Here is a 22971-nt window from a genome sequence, read left to right on the forward strand (position 1 = left end):
GGTCTATAAAAACGGGGAATCTCAAGATACTACAATGTTTCTTCATAAACCAAAGCTGAATAAACAGAGTTCTTATTCTCCTGAAATAGGGAAATTTGTCATTTTCATAGTAAAATCAATAAATAACTTAGGTTTTTTAATTCACTGAGAAGCTTGATGAAATCATTTATTTCAGTAGAATAAAACAACCAGCAGCATGGAAATGTAAAGTGCTACATAAATCCCCCACATACAGAAGATTTGGAAAGTTCATGAGCTTAGATCGCTACAAGCAAAACAGGCATATTTTTCAAGCATGCTATTTTAACTATCTTGATGTGTAGCCATATGCTATGCTGGTCCGTGAAGAAGCCTTAAGTTCTGAAATCTGAGAACTGGAGAAATGGAGATCCTAAGACTTTACCTACCAGCTTCTACATGATTTGGGTCTTATGCTGGAATTGAGGGGCTAAACTGAGGCTTTAACAATAGAGGCCCTTCAGTGAGGTCACTGAATCCAAGGCGCAGGTGGGAAGACAATTTCTACATAGCACATGAGGGGAAAAGCAAATGTACCACTTTGATGTGTCTATCAGATGCTAAAAGATGCCAACACACATAGAGGTAGCCAGTTAGCAACAGTGAGGGGAGAATAGATGAGATCACAGAGCAAAAGTGCTCAGCACAGGCGCCCACGGAAGATGCAGCAAGATCACAGAGCTCCAAAGGCTGCCAGACTACTGGGAGGAAGACTGCGTTAGCACATGACCCTCTCAGCACAGGGTGGTGGCGTAGGGTTTCTCTCCCAAACTCTGACTTCTTTCTAGGAGACTACTGGCCCAGTGTTTTTCATATCCGGTATTATAAACTACGGCCTCAGAATATATTTTTTCATGGCAAGAAAATTTAACAAATGGTAACCTATCGTGTTCCTGACATGGGGTCATCACAAAGTTCTTGGGCTTTTTAGACTTTTCCAATTTCATATGCAGACATAAACAATCTGAATAACTATAAAATGCATATAGTGCCCTTTTAGATTTTAGGTGTTGATACAACAACAAAACTGGCTACCAAATAAAAATGGAAAGTATGTTCAATGGTTAACAGATCCCAAATCACATAATAGGAGTGAAAATTAAACTCACCTTTAAAATGAGTTTGTGAGCTGTTCTAGCATGCCCATAATTGTATTTAGTTAAAACCACATACGGACTTTACAACTACCCTCCCACACATACTTAAAATACATATGAGCTAACTAACCTTTTGTGGAATGACCTAGAAACCAAAAACCATTTATATTCAGTTGTCTTAAAAAAAACTACTTACAAACAGGCTTTGAGAGCATGATATATTTAAAAAGCTGGGGACTGCCTATATTTTCCAGTTAACCCAGCAACACAGGGCCCTCAGGAGTTCCCTTGATGTTATTGAAGGAACACGCTGAAGGCAATATAATATTGCCTTAAGTGGTCTCACTAGGCACTGTGATGAAAAATCAGATGTCAGCATCTGGGAGATTGGCTAGCACTAAGGACAGATAAAATTTTCATTGAAATTTTTCTTGGGCTTTGATTAGTGAACAATTCTAAATAAAAGTTTGCTCTTTATTTCTCTACCACTGTTACTTGGGCCCTGAGTTTTCCTATTAGAATTTTATTATGAATATTCCTAGAATAATTAAAAGCTATGGTGATTACCAAGCTGGGCATATAATATATATATAATTCAAACCATGTACAAATGAAAGTAGAGCAAAGATCTCCTCACCTGACTTGTGAAAGAAAATCAAACTATTTCTTGGCATGGACCCTTTCTTCTGTAAGATAGGGTTATAAAGGCCTGTTTTCTTTTCATTTGTGTGCATACTGGAGGTGATAACAGCATATCAAAGTGGCTACAAAGTCTTTCCTCTTCAAGTAATATCCCAAAACAAAAATATAACAAACATCTTCATAAATGTCTGAAATCAAATTATTGTCACTGAACAAAGTTTCGAATACAAAGATCACAGAATGGGCAATCCCAGTCTCTCTTCTATAAATGACACTTTTCAAGAAGGTGGTGAGCAATTTGCCCTGCCATTCTTTACCCCGTCTCAGTCTACATACCTAGAGATACTCAGTAAGTTACACTGAGTAACCAGTAATACTCTGGTGTGAAGACACCACGTTTTATCTGAAAACTCCAAAAGACTACACAGAAAAGCACTGAAAAATCCACAGAGAAGCAGCTTGGGTCTGAGCAGCCACAATAAGTTACTTGTTTGTGAAGTAGATTAAATAGTAAGACAAGAAACTATGGCTTCCAGTCCCTTAATCTAAGCAGGACAAACTGTTGGACCATAGCCTGAATGTCTACCTACAGCACAATGAATTTATAACGATAAAAAAGTAATGAAGAGTAAATATAAAATAATCTTTTTGTAAACAATCCTTAGGTTATACCCAATGCAGAATGTTTAATGAAGCAACCGAGCCTCAGCTCTTAAGTCACAAACCAGCATTATAACTCAAAGTCAAATATGTATTCATTGGCCAGATATATCCGTCGGAATATAAGAGCTGCCAATGCCAAAGTGAGGATGACGATGAGCATGGCAGACCCGCCGTGCTCAGTGTGGTTGGCTCTTGGTGGCTGGCCTTGGATCACATCGGGGGGCGTGGAGGACCTTCTCTGACTCTGCTGCTGGGCCCGGCGCTGTCGAGGGCTCATGGAGGTATTCTTAGGAGCCGGTTGGGTAGGCTGTGACAAGGGTGCTCCAGATGGATTCTGGGCTCCATACTAGGGAACAATAAGAAAATCTGTTTTAAATTGGCAAAAAAAAAAAAAAGGAAAAAGAAAAACACATTTTGAATATATACTTGTTAACAGTTTAGGAACATGGAGAGTATTAAACAAGACTAAGGTAACTCTACCAAGAACCATGTGAATGCTGAGATGAGGCACCAACCCTGACGAATAAGCCAGAAACACGAGTTATCCTCAGCATTCATGAGGTGGAGGAGCTCGGGTATCAGCAGACACGGGCACTATGGCTGTTTATCTCCAGATGGTGGATGCAACAGCAGTTTCTGCCAAGCATCTGGGCACCGCTCTTCTTTCAGAAGACCCAAGGAGAGAAACAATCTGTTCTCCATTTTCAACTTGAAAATTACCCATTACAAATAGTAGAAAGAATGCAACTCCAAGCCATCTACCTTTGGTGAACCTGACCTCTTCAATATACCTTGAAGGGGAAGCTGCCAGTCTGAAATACTTGTGAATCTCCACTTGAAAGCTGACATTCATTTACACATTATGAGATGCTGGCTGGGGGTGGGAGCTCCCACCTGTAACAGCTCCACTCAAGAGTGAAGACAGGAAGATGGTGAACTCAGGCCAGCTTGGGCTACGTATCAAGACACCATCTCAAGTACAAAGGTGTGGGGTGCCCCTCCAGTGGCAGAGCACTTTCCTAGCATCCACAAAAACCTCAGTTTGATCTCCAGCATAGGAAAAAAACTCAGGCAATTTGAATTCCTTAAAATTACTCTTTGGAGTTTCTTAAATGTAGTTAACCCATAATATGGAGTTATAAAGAAACTACTGGTGAGTTTAGTACCAGGTAATCTATTGAGCCTTGGGCAGTAGATCAGTACTTATCCCGAGTATACACAAGGACTTTGGACTCCCATCCAACAATGTGAGGTGCACTCTCACCCTGAACCCTTAGGGAAGGGTCTAGGCCCTGCCCTGTATGAAATGACAGACTGTGGACAACCCCATGGAGGGCCTCACCCTCCCTGGGGAAATGAGGGGATAATGAGGGGGTTGGGGGGAGGGCACGGGAGGAGGGGAGGGAAAGGGAGAGGGACCTGGAACTGACTTGTGAAGCATCCTTGTTTCTAATCTAAATTTAAACTGAAAAATAAATAAATAAAAAAGAGCTGCATAAACTTAGAATTGTACAATCTAGGACTCCAAGGGACAATCTGCCTACTGAAGAATTCAGATACATAAAACTCAATGTTGTATGGTGACATGTCATCACAAACACCAAACAGTAAGTGAACCAATATTCAATGAACAGAATAAGAGCAGTCAATACAGAAACACTACAGTCTAACTTATGCATCCTTCTGATGCTAAGAGCATATATTATATTATATATATTATATTATATAAGTATAATCAGTAGCTCAACGGCTAAGGTTTAAAGAAAACAATCATCTGGTAACCCAGTTAGCCTTGAACATATGATCCTCTTGCCCCGGCCTCCCAGTGCTAAGACTGTAGACATTTACCACCATACCCAGCAAGGAACAAGGAATAGGTGTTTTCTTTTTTTCTTTTTTTTTTTGAGACAGGTTTCTCTGTGTCGTCCTGGCTGTCCTGAACTCGATTTGTAGACCAGGCTGGCCTCAAACTCACAGAGTTCCACCTGCCTCTGCCTCCCAAGTGCTGGAATTAAAGGTATGTGCCAACACCACCCGGTGAGAAACAGGTTCTTAAGGAAAAAAACATGATGATAATATCTCTATAGCCTAAGAGACTGACTCATACTAAAACTTTACTGAATGCATTATTTTTTTTCCTTAGTTTGAGGGGAGATTATCCTGCCCATAAACTAACAAAACAACCAGACTTTATTAGTTCTAATCTGGCTTTGCCTAGACATGTGTTCCTAAGCCAGTTATTTAAGCTAGGTCTCAGCTCCCTCAACTGTGCAATGATGATAATGTCCAATTCAGCCATTGTGAGGATTAAATGGATTAACAATATAAAGTGCTTATGTTACACAATTACTTAGTAAATGTTAATCATTACTAATATTGTTACTATTAACATATCCTTTTGGAGGCGTCCAGATTTAGATTCAAAAACTAAGTTGTGAATTTACTTATTTATTAGTGTGATTAATACATTTATAAAACAATCCTTAAAACATGCTATGATCTCAGCTCAGGCAGAAAAATTGACAAATTCAAGGCTAACTTGAACTACATAGCAGGACCATGTCTTTAAAAACTAACAGCACACCAGCACACAAGACACTAGGTTTGATCCCAGCTACTACAAAATTAATTAATCAACTGATGCCCAATATTATAGTCCATGTGCTTTAACAAAACTGCTTATGTACTGTTTTATTTAGGTTTCTATATTTCAGCTACCTTTTGGGCAGTGAACATTGGCTAAATACTGACAAAATGCTATGAAATGCTACAATTTTTCCTATCTAAATAATTATAGTCATAGTTAGGGGCCTAGAAATACAGCAATTTTCCATACTAATTTAGTAACACCAGAGAATATATTTTGTTTTTTTATAGTAAATACTCTCTGAAATTTTCATTTACTTACTTACTGTAGTGTGCATGCACATGCACATGCCAGTGTGGTGCTACTGTCACACTTGTAAGTCAGAGGACAGCTGGGTGAAGTTGGTCCTTTCCACCTTTATGTGGGTTCAGGAACTGAACTCAGGTTGCCAGACTTGTGTGGCAAATGCCTTTACCCACTGGGCCGGGAATGCTTTACCCACCAGCCCTGGAATGCTTTTTAATATAAAATAGAATTGCTTAATCAAACTTCAATCTCTGGGATTGGGAAACTGATAGACTGAAGAACATAAGCTACCATTGGGTATTTTTCCTAGACTACTTACTATATAAAAGCAGTAAGTCATAGACAATGACAAAATAAATGACAACTAAATAAGTGTGACTGGAATATGTAATAAGACACTTGACAGTAGATTTAAAGCACACTGATGTGGCCATCTTACTCCCTGAAAGAAAACCACACAAAACGATTTAGTCCTACTTTACAATAGATTATTCTTTTCCAAGTTTCTGACTTTGGAGTCCTACAGGGCCAGAAGTGGCTCAGTGCACTGAGGTGCTCGCTGCAAACCTCAGTTCAGTGCCAGGTCCCACACAGTAGAAGGAGAGACCTGATTCCCAGTAGTTGTCCTCTGCCCTCTACACGCACAGTGGCATATGCACAACTCCCTCAATGAATCTACAAACCAGAGGGAGAGACACAAGATGTGGTTACCTAGTCAAATAATCTGTAAGAAAACTGCCTCCAAAAGAGGTAAGTTCATCATGTATACATGTTAAATCAAGCCACTTTTCCCTCATAACCCTCATTATTTAGCACCAATCCAGTAATACTTGTAATCTATACTATTCTGATCACTTTGATCTGGCCCACTTCTGGAAGCAATGGGTCAGAGCAGAACTCTTACGGTATGTCTACCATGAGACACACTCATTCTTTCATCTAAGATTCCTGGCCACTTACTCTACACAAGGCAGCGTTCAACAAGGCTATGTGAGAGGAGTTTAAGTTCTGTGTCTAAACAGAACTTCTAAACAGAGCCAGCTACCAGTCATACACTACAAGTGTCTAGAACATGGCTAGTGTGCCTGGGGAGCCAACACTGCTAACTTCTAAATCTGCATTGAATTTAAACTTAGGTAACCATGTGTGACTAGAGTAGTATGTAGAACTACTCCAAGGCAAGTTTGCAGCTCAGGGAATTATCAAGTAGTGCCTAGTATCTATTAGAGAGTTATAACTATGCATGTTTTCTCTAGGCTAGTACTATGCTAGCACTAGCTTTAAAGAAGTCATAGCATTCTGAAATGACAACAGGACTTAGAAACTATTTCATCCAATCCCACTAAAAAAAAAAAACTAAAGTCCAGAGAGATTTGTTCAAGACAACATAATTAGTAGGGCAGCTGGGCTAAACTTCTACTACTAAGAAAAAAAAAAGTTTCAGTATTTGATTTACAAGCATCTTACTTTACTCCAAACAATAGTGTGCATTTGTGTGCATGCAGAATGTGTGTATATGTGTGTATGTGGAGTAGGTGTGGAGGGGTGTCACATGTGTGGTGTATGTGTGTGGTTGGTATGTGCAGTGTGGTGTGTGTTTGTGTGTGGTGTGTCTATGTGTGTAGTATATGTAGTGGAGGGGTGTTATGGATGTGTATTAAAAATTAAGAGCCATACCGATGTGCCAGCTGTAGCACCCTGGAATGTTGTAGGTAAATCATCTTGTGAATCATTTAGTGAAAAAGAGTGGTTTAAGTCTGATTCGGCGATAGTCTTTCCAGATGAATTGACTTCAGCCTATAAATAAGATATACCCAAGAGCAGTGTTATAAGAAGAAATTTACAAACAATCGACTAGTCCCTCTCCTGATTTACCCTCACTGCTCCCTTCATTTGTACTAGCAGTTGCTTAGCTTTGAGCTTAATTGCATCTGCTATATGCCTGGTTTGATAGGGAGAGCACTAGACAGTCTGCATTCTCAGGGAGCTGCAAAGGGCAGGACTACAGCTCACAACCTACAGCTCCAAGAATCTCTGTAAACTAAGGCTCTGGGGTGACTTTTAGATAAAGTCTGACGTAACTATGTGAGGCTAGCTTGTGCTTTCTCCAACAATAGTAAACAGTCCCAAGTAGACCGATTTTACAGTGTAACTACTCAAATAAGCTTTATGTATTTCCTCAATCTGAAAACCCACACTATTCAAAACAAATCTGATGCTAAAATGTGAAGATTTTAGGTATAGTAGGAATCCAAGAAAGGATTTTTAATGCTTCTTCTTCCAAGAACTGCTATAAAACTGGAGGGAAAAATCCCAAGAATTGGACGTAAGAAAAGCAGGTAAGAGCGAGAAAGCAGCATACTACTTAATACAGGTTAATTAAATTCCAGAGCATGGGTGTGCTGACTCAAAGTATTAAAATAGTATATAAGTGTTATATTTGGGTAAAATATGCAGACAAGGGGAGTAAAGGGGAAATATGCTGAAATATTAACAGCAGTTATTTCTTGGAGGTGAGGTTACTAACTTTGTTCAAAAAGAACTAAAAATAGGGCTGATTTTGTGGATGGACTGGGGCAGGGGTAGTGCTGGCAGAACAGTACTGGGAGAGACAAGTGGAATTGGGGGGCATTTCTGGGGTGATGTGGAAACCTAACGCAGTGAAAACATCCTGGAATCTATGAGGGTGACCCTATCAAGGACTCCTAGTAATGGGGGATACAGAACGTGAACTGGCCATCTTCTGCAACTAGGTAAGGCTTTTATGGTGCAATTGGGACATCAATCTAGCCACAAAGTCTTTCACATAAAATTTGCTCTGGCTGCAAGATATGCTGGGGTAATGGTGGTACTGAATTTGTGGGAGTGGGCAACCAATGACTGTTCCAACTTGAGGCCCAAAGAGAAAACCCACTCCTGACACTGCCTGGTTGGCCAGGAACCAGAAGTTGGATAACCCAGAGACCTAAGATAGAACCAAACAGGTCTGGCAAAAAAAAAAAAAAAAAAAAAAAAAGTGTTAATGAAATGAGTCCTAACAATATTCTGCTATACTCATAGATCGGGGCCTAGCCCAATAATTATCAGAGAAGCTTCATCCAGCAACTGATGGCAGCAGATGCAGAGACCCACAGCCAAACATGAGCCAAAGTTCAGGGAACTCCTCAGAAGAGGAGGAGGAAGGATTATAGGAGCCAGAGTGGTTAAGAACACCACTAGAACATGGCCCACAGAATCAACTAAGCAGAACTTATAAGGGCTCACAGAGACTGACGCAATAATCTCAGAGCCTGCACGGGTCTAAGCTAGGACCTCTGCATATATGTTATGGTTGTATAGCTTGGTGTTCTTGTGGGACTCCTAAAGTGGGAGTGGGAGGGGGGGTGTCTCTGACTCTTTTGTCTGCTCTTGAGACCCTCTTCCTCCTACTTGGTTGTCTCACCCAGCCTTGATAAGGTTTGTGCCTAGTCTTACTGTATTTTGTTATGCTGTGTTTGGCTGACATCACTGGGAGGATTGCTCTTTTCTGAAGGGAAATGGAGAAGGAATGGATCTGGGGGAGAGCAGGGGTTGGGAAGGTGACTGGGAGGAGTGGAGGGAAGGAAAACTGTGATCAGGATGCAATATATAAGAGAAAAATAAATAAAAAAGAAAAGAAGAAAGAAGGAAGGAAGGAAGGAAGGAGGAAAGAAGGAAGGAAACTAGAATTTGTTAAGCACTAATAATAGTTTTAAATACAACTACAATACTTGTGGTATGTGTTAATTAACATATCCTGACAAAGTCCGATAGGGAAGCACTATTATTTATAGGTGTAAAGGGACACATGATGGTAAGGTACTGTCTGATACGTCAGCCAGTAAACAGCAAAGCTGAGACCCGATGCAGTCTTATACTCCAGTCTAGCTTTAACTGCTATGCCCAAATGCCTGCATGAGTCTAGCTTATACCTTTTGTATTAAGTAAACATTTATAAAACCTCATGTCAATAGAAGTATATTACTTTCCTGTTTATCTAGAATTCAGCAGTAAACTAAAAGGCTACATAACCAGATTTGTTTAGGAGTTTATAGTACCTTAAAACTAATTTGTCTCGCCAGTTCTTTGGCTTCTTGGTCAGCCTGGCTTGAATCACTTCCAGATTTTAAAGGCAACAGGACATCCTTCATGGCAGAGCCACAGCCTTCACAACAGAAATCTTGTGATCTGCAAGGAAACAATGTTATTCAACAAGCACAGACCAAACAGTTGAGCACTAATTCCATTTTATTATGATACTCAAACAGCGGGTAGACAGATGGTGCAGCACTTAAGAACACTGAGTGCTCTTCCAGAAGACCAGGGTTCCATTCTTAGCAACCACATGGCAGCTCACAAGCTAGGGTTCTAGGGAAGCCAATGCCCTCTCTGGCCTTCACAGGTCACACACACACACACACACGATGCACATACACATGCATGTAGGCAAGATACCCATAAACATAAAACAAAAATAAATCTTTTTTAAAATGTTTAGAGATACTCAAATATGGAATAACTAAAAGAAAAGAACACTTATAAACTTCATGTTATAGACCCTATAGGCTGTGAGACAAGGCAGCAACTTAGTTCTGAGCAACGTAAATGTGTTCACTAAAAAACTGGCTTAGGTTTGTTTCATTTTTAAAAAGCAATTTATCTAAAGAAAGATAAGCTTCTGATCAACAGTGGCAATATATTTATATAAACTGTCTAATATACTCTGTGATACTATCCTGAAGAACAAAAAATTTATGAAAAGGTCTAATATAAAGCTCCAAGCTCTCTCTTGGTAGAGACATATACAAAAGGAAAAAAGCCAATTAAAAATAGAATTTATGGCACAGGCAGGCAGATCTCTGAGAGTTCCAGGTCAGCCTGGTCTATATAGTGAGTTCCAGAACAGACAGAAAGGAAATGGTACTTTGAATTGAATGCATTATTACATTATTTAGATAAAAATACACCAAAAAAGAAAAAAAATCTAAGAAAAAGGCAGTGTCACTCTATCACTACCTAATAAAAATTTCCTTTTCCCAGACCATTCATTGAATATCTGGTACATGCTATATAAGTTCCTACAAAGATAGAGTGGGTTCCCTTACGAGCCCCAGGGAGTTGATCTGACAGCTACATATAAACACCATCCGAAGTGGGACAAAAGGGCCAGCAATGCTTTCTAGAAGACATGTCTCCCACTAGAGGAAACCAAATATGGCAGAATGATATCACTACTTTATTTTTTAATCATTAGATGTGTGGGTGTTTTACCTGCATGTATGTCTACATGTGTTCCTGTGCCCTCAGAGAGCAGAAAAGGGTGGTAATTGGATCCTGCAGGGCTAGAGTTACAGACCATTATGAGCCATAGCGTGGGTCCTCTAAAAGAGCAGTCAGTGCTAACCACTCAACCATCTCTCCAGCACATCAACTCATTTTGAAAGGATGAAATAGCTGGGCTGGTACTACAATTTAGCTACTACAATTTAGTAGACGAGTACCTGCCTGGTAAAACCCTGGGACTGATCCATTAATACTATAAAAAAAACCTGAGATCAATTTTTTATATTCTGACCATTACAAGGAAATTGGCGGAACTGTATTTCTATAATGTCAAGGCTGGATCCTTAGCCAAGAGACCACAGAGAAAGAAACCTAACAGCATTATCACTAATGCCAGTCAGTCTTAACAAGGAACTTACTTTTTGGCAAGTGCTCTTCTTTCCTCAGGTGTGTAATCTAGAGAACCTATGGCTCCCTCTCCTTTAGTTGGCATAAATCCAATGATGGCCAGCAATGCTGTCCTTACTGAAACAGAAAGTGAACATCAATTTAGTGAAAGGAGCTGGGCTAAGAGGTGGGTAGGGGCTGGGTTAGGATAGGAGCTGGGGAAGAGGTGGGTAGGAGCTGGGTTAGGATAGGAGCTGGGGAAGAGGTGGGTAGGAGCTGGAGTAAGAGGTGGGTAGGTGTTGGGGAAGTCTTATGTCAATAAAGCACTGTTGAGCCAATAGGAATCTAGATAGGCAGGACTAGGAGTCGAGGAGGATTCTGGGTAGGAGAAACACAAGAGTCGAGATGTAATGCCATGGGGTAGGAAGCCCGGAAACTTCTCCCGTAAGAGACATACTTAGATTAACAATTATGGGGTAATTACTTAAGTCAGTGCTAGCCAGTAAGAAACAAGCAAGGCCAACAGCTTCATAATTAATATAGCCTCCTGTGTGTTTATTTGGGACTGATGCGGCTCTAGAACCAAGCTGGCAGGGAGGCTTCTCTCAAAGAAAAAGCTTCTCTTAACAGGTAGGGGCTGGGTTGGGGTAGGAGCTGGGGTAAGAGGTGGGTAGGAGCTGGGTGTAGGGGCTGGACTGGGTAGGAGTTGGGGTAGGAAAACAGATCAGCAGGGCAGCATAAATACAGGGACCCAGGCTTGGTCTCCAGCACTCATGCTCCCTATGTGTTTGTTGTATGAAAGAAACAAAGAGTAGGTAGACCCAGCAATGCATACTCTAGCCCTCTCTGGGGAAGCAGAGATAGGAAGCTTCCTGGGGCTTGCTTGGACATCAAGTCTAAAAAAACGTGCAAGCTCCAGGTTCAGTAAGAGACCTTGCCTCAAAAAATAGGATAGAAAAGAATTAAGAAAGATACCCTACAACAACTGCTGGTCTCCATACACGTCTACACATGCACACATGCACGCACATTCTAAAGGGAACTAGGTTTATTCTGGGAGGAAAAAAAGATCTGAAGATTTTCAGGAGATGTGAGAGGTTATTAAAGTATTGTACAAACCTAGACATGAAAAAGTATTCTTTGTTAATTTTTCAATGGTACCACATATTAACCACAACGTCTTCACTTACAGCTCTTCAAGAGTGTATTATAATTCACAGTTTCAGGAGGTCCCATTTATTAATTGTTGACCTCACTGTCTGTGCTACTGGTGTTATGTTCAGGAAGCTGTCTCCTGTACCAACTCGTTCAAGGGTACCACCCACTTTCTCTTCTAAGAGGTTCAGTGTGGCTGGATTTATGTTGAGGTCTTTGATCGGACTTAAGTTTTGTACATGGCAACAGACATGGATCTATCCGCATTCTTCTACATGCCAGCATCCAGTTATGCCAGCACCATTTGTTGAAGATGCTTTCTTTTTTCCATTGTATATTTTTAGCTTCTTTGTCGAAGATCAGATGTTCATACATGTATGGGTTAATATCAGGGTGTTCAATTCAATTCCATTGGTCTACCTGTCTATTTTTGTGCCAATACCAAACTGTTTTCAGGACTACAGCTCTATAATAGAGCTTGAGGTCAGGGATGGTGATGCCGTCAGATGTTGCTTTGTTGAGTAATGTTGTTTTGGCTATCCTGGGTCTTTTGTTTTTCCATACAAAATTGATTATTGTTCTCTCAAGGTCTATGAAGAATTGTGCTGGTATTTTAATGGGGATTGCATTGACTGTAGATTGCTTTTAGCAGGACTGCCGTTTTTACATTGATCCTACCTATCCAAGAGCATGGGAGATCTTTCCATTTTCTGAGGGCTTCTTTAATTTCTTTCTTTAAAGACTCAAAGTTCTTGCGATACAGATAATTCACTATTATGAACTTAACACAATGATGGAAACTTGTATTCACTAATACTCACTGCTCCATGAAGGCTGCCAGGTTTCAGGATGATGCCCTGAGATGCTCAGGCAGATCTTCTTGCCTACTTCAAAACGTCCATTAGCCTTAGAAAGAAAGAACACATTTCAAAAACTGCAAAAGTCTATTTAACACCTTCTGCTTCCCAATAACAAATATATCATATTTATATATAAATAATAATTTTAAACATAATATTTAAAAGATTTTAACTCTAAAGGAACACAGTTTTTTTTTGTCCTCTTATAGGCATTCAAAAAATATTTGTTAAATACTAAATAAATAATAAAGGCTGTTTTTAGAAGCTATAGTAGCACCTGAGACTGAGCAGCACAACTGGAATCTAAATAATTATCCTGTAAAGGTTTATCGATGTTATGCCCTGTGCCTACTACAGATCTAGGTTTGCATAAAGAGAAGACACATAAGAGGCCAAAGTCACCTGACTAGTTGGAGGAGTCGTGAGACAGGAACAGTTTTTCAGAAAGTTGATACTATTTAATTAGATGAGCAGTGACCATCACTTTGGTTTGGACATGGATCTGATGACTCAATAGGAAAGCTACCAATGACCTCTAGCAGGCAGGCAGAAGTAGAAGCATGCCGATGTCAGTAAAGATTAACAGACTCTTGGCACCTCTCCTCAGAAGTAGCCACTGAAGTTATTCCCGCAGATGAAAAGCAGCTGTGACCCTGAGCAGGTGAAGCAGCCACAACACCGAGGAAGAAGGTAAAGAAAAGGCACTAAGGCAGAAGCAGCGCTCCACTGGGCGGAGGCTGACTCAGTCCTGTCATCAGCGTGCCTGGGTCCCGCTCAGTAAACATTTGCTGAATCCAAGTGGGAAGTGACTTTTTCTTTTGCTTTTGTTTTCTGAGACGGGTTTCTCTGTATAGCTTTTTGGAGCCTATGGCTCTGTAGACAAGGCTGGCCTTGAACTCACAGAGATCCATCTGCTTCTGCCTCCCAAGTGCTGGGACTAAAGGTGTGTGCCACCACTGCCAAGAGGAAGTGAACAAGAAGGTAATACTGACTACAGAGGAAGGGAGGGCTGCTCTTCAGTGTGGTAAATCCAACTGATCCACTGGTTAACTACTAGTAAAGAGCTATATACACAGAGGGGGGGGAGGGGAGGGAGGAGGGAGGGAGGGAGGGAGGGAGGGAGGGAGGGAGGGAGAGAAACAAAACTAGTTCAAAGACAATATAAAGCCAGCAGGTGGTAGGATGAAAAGAGCACTGCTCAGAGCCCTGAACAGATGATCCCAAACAAATGCCTCTGCATGCCCCAGAGGACAGCTGCAGCTCCAGCAGCCTGCTGTTATGGATAACACCTCCTGTCAGAGGTCAGAGTGTTACCCTGTGAGTCAGATAAGAAGCCAGGCGGAACAGGATGAAGACTTGAGAAGCCATGGCAGTTCTCAGATAAGCAGAAAAAGTATGTTTCAACAGAGAACAGTGTGAAACTAGACTGTAATAGCCTACACAAGAGTAAGGTTATCAAAAACAAAAGGGTCTATGTGTGTGTGTGTGTGTGTGTGCGCATGTGTGTGGTTAGGAGAAAATTAAACGTGAGGGTAGGGAAAGTTTAGCAATCAAGACGTTAATATATAAACAGTCTTCTTTCACATGAAGGTAGAAATTGAGTTGTAAACAGAAGGAAGATAACATTTATTAAGGTTTCTGTGGCAGGCGCTATTCTAAGAGCTATTACAGGGTACTGATCTTTCATTTCCATGTCAACTCAGTGCGACAGATGGTAAAGTTCACTGCAAATGTGAGGAAACTGAAGAAAACAATGTGGAATGGCTCTGAGCTGTCCTCAGAGTATGACCATGAGCCAGGCAGCACGCCTAGTGCTCCTCACACATTAATTCACTGAGTCCTAACCACTGTGCTATGACATCTATGTATCCCATAATACCACCAGTACTTCACAGATGCAGCAGCATCCTCGGAATTATTCTTAGGACAAAATACTACACTTCTATGGCCTACGCTCTCAAGGCAAAATTAGAATAGCATTCTACTTCATTTCTTATAAATATGCTGACTACATCTGTAGAGAGCCGGAGAGGTTAACCCGCAAGCACTGTAAAAAGTCAAGAGCTCTTACCGTTAGCAGAATAATGCTCGGTGGTTTCATGGGATACTCTGGTGGCAGCACTATTCGTCCATGATAAACTCCTCCATCAAAATCAGAATCTGGGGGCCCTCTAACTGTGAAGTGCCATTCAAAAAGGTTATCCTAAACAAAAACAAGAATTATCTGTTTTTCAAAAGTGCCAGGTGAGGGAAATCAAATGCTACCTAATAGTGCTATAATAGTCTCTCATGCTCAAAATGCCTCAAATCATTCGTAAACAGGTGCTATTTAATATAAATTTTGTTTCATAAAAGCTAAAATATTTTTAAATCAAGTATTTAATTTGATCTAAAATTTAAATTTAAAAATTAAAAAATTGTAAGTCCTATTATATATTCATAAATAAGATTCATTTAATTAAATTAGAAATTAATGCCTCAAAAATATCAATTAGTGGAAATAGTCAAATCATTAGCATAAATTCCATTATGAATAACTTCATTGTGTATAACTACTCAGTAATATTAACAGACTGGCTATATGTCATTATACAGTTGCCAAGTTAGTTTTCACACTACAAAGTTCTTACACATCATATTATGTCTTCACTGTTCCCATGAGAACCTGACTGTGCACAGTCAGCATTCTCCTTTCATGGTCAGAGACAGGTAGAGATGCTTATGTCAAAGCCTACATGGCTGCAGACACCCCTGACGGGTCTGAGTCTTCTTAACAGTGCAGTGTATGGGGTTCTTTCTCCCTTTATCCCTCTATAATGAACACTCAGGAAACAGAATAAAGCAGATCAATAAGCAACCTCAAAGGCATCAACAACTCAGAGCAATGAAGTGTAGTTCTGAGTTGTCTCGGGCACTGAAGTCCTGCAGTCCTCAGGACAGAGACAGAAACGAACCTCCAGAGGCTGGGCGTGGTAATGATCTGTTGGATCTTTCAATTCTGCCGCTTCTTTCATCAATCGTTTAACAGCTAAAAGAAAATCCCAAAATGGAGATATTTAAAAACATACTTTTCCAAGTGATCAGCACAGGCTAATAACCTTTCTAGTCGGGGTGGTATCTGCTCGTCTTTAATCCCAGCACTCAGGTGGTAGAGGCAGGTGGATCTCTGTGAGTTCCAGACCAGCCTGGCCTACAGAGAGCAGACAGAAGAAAGCAGAGGTCAGGTGTCTGCCCTTGAAAGAAAATTGGGTAGCTTTAAAAACTAGCAAAGAAAAATAGGTGGGTAGGAACAGGTGGAGGAGGTAAACTCAACTGTACGAAGGACAGGTCAGAGTGTGGTAGGAACAGGCGGAGGAGGTAAACTCAACTGTACGAAGGACAGGTCAGAGTGTGGTAGGAACATGCTAAAGGAAAGCAACTCCCACACAGAAAGAACCAGATCAATCTGGTGCTGCTTTTCATACTATTTCATTTGAGTCTACATTTTTTAATATAGGCTTTAAAAAAATTCCTATCCAAGAGTGATGCCACACACCTGCAACCCCTGAACTCAGGAGGTCAAGACAGTAAGATTTCAAGACTGGGCCACACAGCAAGACTATTTCAAGCAACAAAAACTAAGTTCTTGAGTCATCACTATTCTACTTCATAATTACTAATACTCTTTCCCATCTCCTACTGTGAAGTGAACCCTTGAAGTCGAGAACTTATCCACTTATCAAATACTTCAAGTACTTGATAGGAGCTAGATATAACAGCTACAATCATAAAATTCTAGGTCATCAAGGTGCTTAAGAGTTGGAAGGCAGTCAGTATTAACACAGCATGAAAACATCTGTATTAGAAACATACACATTTGATACAAGGTCTCCCTCCAAATTCCAGACACTCAACTTTGTTCAGTTCTCAGACACACCCCACCTTCTCTCTACTGCAGACCTCCTTAGTGTTTCCTCAGCATGCAAAGCTGTTCTGGTACCATCACTTAAGCAATGTCTTTTGTTACTATGATCTTGTTTCATTTTGGCTGGTTTTTTTGTTTGTTTTGTTTTTTGGCTGGACTGGAACTCACTTGCCTCTGCCTCCCAAGCGCTGGGATTAAAGGCATGCATCACCATGCCTGGCCTCTAAGTAACTTCTTCAGGAAGGTTCACTTGATACTTAGCTGTCCTTCCTCAGAGGGACTAGAAAATCTCATCTGGGCAAATGAAAGTAAAGTTTCTGATAGGACAGAGACTAGGATGCCTCTTCCAATGATTCTAATGGCCAGTCATGTTAGTAATCCCTGCCCTTGGACCAGCTTGAGTCTCTTGCTATGTGTTGTCAGGATACTGCAGCTGCAGTATCTGTTTAACCCCTGTCTTTTCTGCTAAGTATTGTAAGGCTCTACTTCACTGTGGCCTCCTCAGAGCTTAGAGCTGAAAGTATGTGAATATGATGAATGGATGTTAAAGTCTTTCATCCTTTCTCTTCCAAAGAATCTGGAACTGTGACTGATAATGTTTTTGAATGAACTTGACTAGACAAAATTCTTTATTCAAAGAAAAGCTTAATGAGAACCCTGATGTGAAAAATAAACAATACAAATCTGTTTTGGTTGAAAAGGTCAGTGTGGAAAGGCCTCCTATCTAGAGACCTGTGGAGAGGAAATGAAGGCTAAGATGACTCAACACATCTTAGTTCAGTCCCCAGGACTCACGTAAAAATCGAGCAGCAATGACATGCATGTTTGTGAAGCCAGCATACTGTGGTACCACACGACAAGGTGGAGACAAGAAAGCGCCTGCAAGCCAACTACAGTACACAGCAGACACAGCAAGTAAGCGTCCACATCAACATAACGGAAGCCAGAGCTGATTCAGGAAGGCTGTCCTCTGACCGCCACAGTCACCTCGGCACACGCACACCTGAACACACAACAATAATACTAATGACGATGATAATAGCAGGGTTTTACTTAGGGTTTCTACTGCTGCAATGACACACCATAACTAAAAAGCAAGTTGGGGAGGAAAGGGTTTATTCAGCATACACTTCCACATTGCTGTGTATCGCCAAATGAAGCCACTACAAAAACTCAAGGAAGGCGGAACTTAGAGGCAGGGGCTGATGCAGAGGTCACGGAGGAGTGCTGCTTATTGGCTTGCTCCACCTGCTTTCCTACTGAGCCGAGGACCACCAGCCCAAGGATGGCACCATCTACCATGGGGCTGCCCCCCCAACTGATCACTAGTTAAGAAAATGCCTTGCAACTGGATCTCATGGAAACATTTTCTCAATTGAGGCTCCTTCCTGTCTGATGACTCTTGCTTGTGTCAAGTTGACATTAAACCAATCAGTACAAATATAATACAGAAGTCCTCTGGTATCACTTTTCCTGATGCTGTAATAAAATCCCCTGACAAAAGCAATTTAAAGAAGGGGTTACCCTTGTTCACAAGGTACAGTTCTTCGTGGTAGGGAAATCAAGCAGCAGCTGGTTGGTTACACTACATCCACAGTCAGGAAACAGAGAGATGAGTGCCAGAACTCAGCTCACATTTCCTTTTTATATCAATCCAGAACCCTAGGCCATGGAATGGTGCCTCCCACAGTCAAGGTTAGCCTAATCTATATAATTCTTTACAGGAAATGCTCAGTTCCATCTCCAGGGTATTCCAGATATTGTCAGGCTGACAACCCAATATGGTGATGGTGAATTTCAACTGTCAACCCCTCCTCCTCTCAGCAAAGTTAATTTCCTAGAGTCCTCTGACTGTGAGGAACATCAGTCAAGGAAGGGAATGACAGCTGCATCTAACTCTTAAGTCTTCCTTTTATGGAAGCCATTTGGTCTCTTTGGATCAAAACTTTAGGCTCCATGGGCCCCAGCATTTGCCCTCTTCTTTTGCCCAGTTAGTTCACTGAACTTACACTAAACTTAGGGCCAAAACATAAAAATGAAAGGATCTTTTATAGGCCACTGTCTTCCAAACATCAATTCTTCTTGGAAAAGTCCCTATCTTAACCACTGAGCCATTTCTCCAGCCCCTGGAAAGTCCCTATCTTAAGATCATCAGTTCCCAAGACATGGTGAATTTCAGGAGGCAGGTACATTAAAAATGTAAACCCTAAATGATGCTCCCAACTGCCTCTTGCTGTTTTCAGAATGAAGGCTTGTCAGCAAAAGTTTAAGAACTAATACTTCTGCTTACAAAGACACTTTTATGCACAGGTATTTACTTAAAAATTGTTTTGAAGATGTGCTAGAAGAAACTCAGTGGCTTTCTGAGTCCCACATGATGGAAGGAGAGAATTGACTCCAGTGGCATGTCCTGTGATCTCCATGAGTGCCATGGTGCCTATACACACACTAAATGAATAAATGCTAAAAACTAAAAACAAGGCAAAACAGGGCTGGAGAGATGACTCAGTAGTTAGGAGCACTGGCTGATTTCTAGAGGGCCCAGGTTTGATTCCTAGCACCTACATGGATCACAATTCAGTTACAAGGGGTTCCATGCCCTCTTCTGGCCTCAATGGGTACCAGGCACACATACACAGTGGACAGACAAACTCAGGCAAAACACTCCTATACATAAAAATAAAATAATTTTAAAAATTAAAGCAAAACACATTTGAAGACTGTCTGGGTGGAGAGAGAAAAGGGCTAACTTCCTGCCTCAATAAGCTTATAGAAATTAGAAGACCTGAAAATAATATTACAAGGAAATGACAGTATTGCCCAAGTATGAGTAAGTTTAAGGACTACCTAGCCTACCCAAGGGAGATGAGAAGGCTAACCATTATAGAAGCTTGAAGAAGTGACAGGAATTTCAGATGGGTTAAATGGAACGCATTCCAAACAGAGGATCCAGTAGGGTAGGAGATGAAACATCTGGAGAGGCGTCTAAGAGACAGGTGATGGAGCTGGAGAGGAAAGCAGGGGTCAGGTCCTGACCAACCCTACCCCGCAAGCTAACCAACTAACTCTGGGCTTTACTGGCTGCCTATACTGCTATGATACTGGGGTTACTGCTGAGACACTGTCAACTTGAGAAGTGATTAAGTTTTTGTTTTAATAGATCTGATGACAACAGTGACACCTTCCACCACAAAGGGTAGAGGTGAAGAAGCTGAACAAGAAATTTATGCCTCCAGGGCTGAGCATATCTCAGTAATATCTAGTTTGCCTAGCATGTTCAAGGCTTTGGGCTGGTGTGTGAAGGGCAGCAGCTCCCTGAGTACTGTGAATCCATGGGATATGCATTTTCAGTAAATATAAAAGTTTGAAGAAGGTGAGGATACAACTCACAGGTTTTTGCTTTTACAACTCACAGATTTTTTTTTAGTCTGTGGAAATCTATAACAATGTTCAATCACTATAGTTCTATGTATCTACAACTGAGATGGGTCTGAGTGGAATGAGAAGTCTCCTATGAGGCTTCAGTTGACACCAACAATAAGAACCGGGATAATTCCCAAGTTTCTGTTAGAGATAGAATATCTCTACAAACCGAACAAAGTTACCATCTACATAATACAACACTAAGCATTTTCTGTATTGTCTTCTTAAATTTTCCCATCCGCATAACCCAACACCAGCAAATAGGAAATGACATGTTTAGATTCCTTCCTTTCACATAGCTATTAATCTACAAACAGCAAAGGTTTGAGACTAAATTATCGCCACACTTCTCAGTAATTCAACAAGTTCTATGGTTCATCTAATTTACCTTCTCTATTAACTCAAAATCGTCTACACCAATAGCAAAGATTTTTAAAAACTTTCTTTTTAGAACACCATCGTCTTTGAAGAAACCAAAGAGGATAAAATTTATAACAGATACAAAAGTCATCTAAAACTCAGCATTCTTTGGAAATTTACTAACTCACTATGTAGACCAGGCTGGACCTCACAGAGATCTGCCTACCTCTGCCTCACAAATGCTGGAATTAAAGTCACATACCACCATACCCAGCTAAAAATGTATTAATTTCTAAAGTTGCTTAAATTTTATCATAATCTTAAGTATGATAACCTATCAAGATTGAGCAATTTGGGGCTGGAGAGATGGCTCAGAGGTTAAGAGCACTGATTGCTTTTCCAGAGGACCCTGGTTCAATTCCCAGCAACCACATGGCAGTTTACAACTGTCTGTGACTCCAGTTCCAGTGGATCTGACACCCTCACACAGACATGCATGTAAACAAAACAGCAATGCACATAAAAATAGGTCAGTAGGAAACAAAAAAGATCATTAAAAAAGATTAAGCAATTTCCTGATATTTCATTATTCTCTGGACATTGACTAATGAAGTACTGTACAATTTACCACAGTTTTTTTTTTAAGTCCAACTAATTTAACCATTCTGGCATCAAAAGGGTAAAATTCAAGCATTTCTACTTTCTCTGACTTTTAATTCTTCAGGTTTTAAATGATGGGCTTAAGATAGAGAATGGAGTCCCATTAAAAGTCAGCTGTGTAAACGTCATTCTTGCACAGCCATGGCCAATTTTTAAACCAATCTCCTAAAATAAGACGGATTCTACATCCAGTCACCTAAAGACACTTACTTGACAGTATTCAAGCTAACAACATTCTGTTCAGTCAATATCCTCGGGCTTTGCATTTCTATATTCTCTATTTTTTTAAACAAAGACTCACAACATCCCATATGGATGTTAGACTTAAAAGTTCAAACTAAGAAACAGTGTCGGAAAGAAAAACAACAAAGAACAGCGGCAAGTGTTCTAGTTCGAAGATCATCAATACCATGGGGTTTATTATTCAGTGCTAACAGAGTTTTCTTCTCCTGACAAATTATAAAGGGACATTTAGAATAAAGACCATTTACAGAATCCAGTAATTCGTGTCACACCTGGCTTAATATTAGTCAACTGATTGTGGGTTTTTGCAATGTTTTTAATGCATCAGAAAGTGTCGGGGACATTAAACGAAGGAAAGAAATTCTCTGCGTGAATTCAGATGTAGTTCACCCTCCAAATCGTGGTTAATTCTCAAGTACACCGATCAACTAGTTTAGTTAGAGGGCAGTTACGTTATGTCTACAATTCCATTCACCTCCAAATACCGAAATGGGATACTGCAACGACAGATCCCTCAAATTTGAGTCAAACACCTAACAAAAGTTCGTCGGGAGGTGGTCCTAGACTGCGGATACAGCCAGGGGGTACAACACGCTGACGTCGCCTTTACACCTGCTCTTGACACCACGGAGACTGGGAAGGAGAGGCCGGGTGCTAAGGGGCGACAGCAGGGCTGGGGCCACAGCAGGTCTGCGGCTCCGCAGCGGCCGCCCCGCCCTGCGGCCTGCACCCCGGGACCGGCAGCGGCCTCGAGTAAAGCGCGAACCCGGAGCAGCCGCGAGGTCCGGTGGACACGAGCCGGCCGAGGTGCCGCTCCGGGACTCCGGGGTCTCCGCCCACCCCGCCCGCCCGTCCGTCCGTCCGCTCGCCGCCCCAGTCGGGCTCACCCGGGCTCTTCAGGTTGTAGCGGGTCTCCATGGCGGACCTCCCGCTGCCGCTCCCGTCAGCGCCGCGGCTGCCCGGGTGTCGCGCGGCGGACGCGCCTGGCGAGGGCCTCCGCTGACACCGCCCAGTCCGGCCCGACCGCGGGCAAGGTGCGAGGCGCGGGCCGCGGGGTCCGCCTCCCTGAGGGCCGGCCGGGCGCCAGGGCGTCACCGAGCGAGGCGCCGGGCTGCGGACGGCCTGCGGGGATGACGTCAGAGCCCACGCGCCGCTGCGTCACCGCCCGCGCCGGCTCTGTGAGGTCGGCCTGACGTGGCCCTCGCTTCGTGGCGCTCGCTCGGCGGCCGCCCGCCACGCCTGCGCGCCCGGGGACCTGCGGAGCCGGGGGGCATCTTCATCGTCCCCTCGGCCCAGCCCCGGAGGCCATGAGCTCGCGGGCTGGTCGGGGAAACGACGCGTCCCGGAGCTGCGGGCGGGCGGGCG

The 22971-nt window shown here is 41.8% G+C and overlaps 1 protein-coding gene across 2 annotated transcripts; it reads right to left on the reverse strand.

Moving 5' to 3' along the window:
• Nucleotides 1–148: 148 nt before the first annotated feature.
• Nucleotides 149–22732, reverse strand: Ube2j1 (ubiquitin conjugating enzyme E2 J1). 2 transcript variants are annotated; one of them, XM_040740464.1, is made up of 8 exons: nt 22494–22729; nt 15971–16044; nt 15088–15219; nt 12978–13062; nt 11034–11139; nt 9390–9519; nt 6991–7110; nt 149–2766 (listed from the first exon to the last, which is right to left on the reverse strand). In XM_040740464.1, exons 1-8 carry the CDS (start codon nt 22522–22524, stop codon nt 2488–2490), a joined length of 957 nt encoding a protein of 318 aa, XP_040596398.1. In that variant the 5' UTR covers nt 22525–22729; the 3' UTR covers nt 149–2487. The 2 variants fall into 2 exon arrangements, with proteins under 2 accessions (XP_040596398.1, XP_040596401.1); XM_040740467.1 differs by lacking the exon at nt 6991–7110 and having other exon boundaries at nt 22494–22732.
• Between the last annotated feature and the right edge of the window lie 239 nt (nt 22733–22971).

The sequence above is a fragment of the Mesocricetus auratus genome, unplaced genomic scaffold (assembly GCF_017639785.1).
Source record: "Mesocricetus auratus isolate SY011 unplaced genomic scaffold, BCM_Maur_2.0 Super-Scaffold_6730, whole genome shotgun sequence".
NCBI lineage: Eukaryota > Metazoa > Chordata > Mammalia > Rodentia > Cricetidae > Mesocricetus > Mesocricetus auratus.

Coding starts and splice junctions, on each gene's coding strand:
- Ube2j1 (XM_040740464.1), bottom strand. CDS start 22,524: ATGGAGACCCGCTACAACCTGAAGAGCCCGG. Junction 15,220..15,970: donor ACCACGCCCAGCCTCTGGAG/GTTCGTTTCTGT, acceptor GTTTTTGTTTAG/GATAACCTTTTTGAATGGCA. Junction 2,767..6,990: donor GTGCTACAGCTGGCACATCG/GTATGGCTCTTA, acceptor ATTGTTCCCTAG/TATGGAGCCCAGAATCCATC.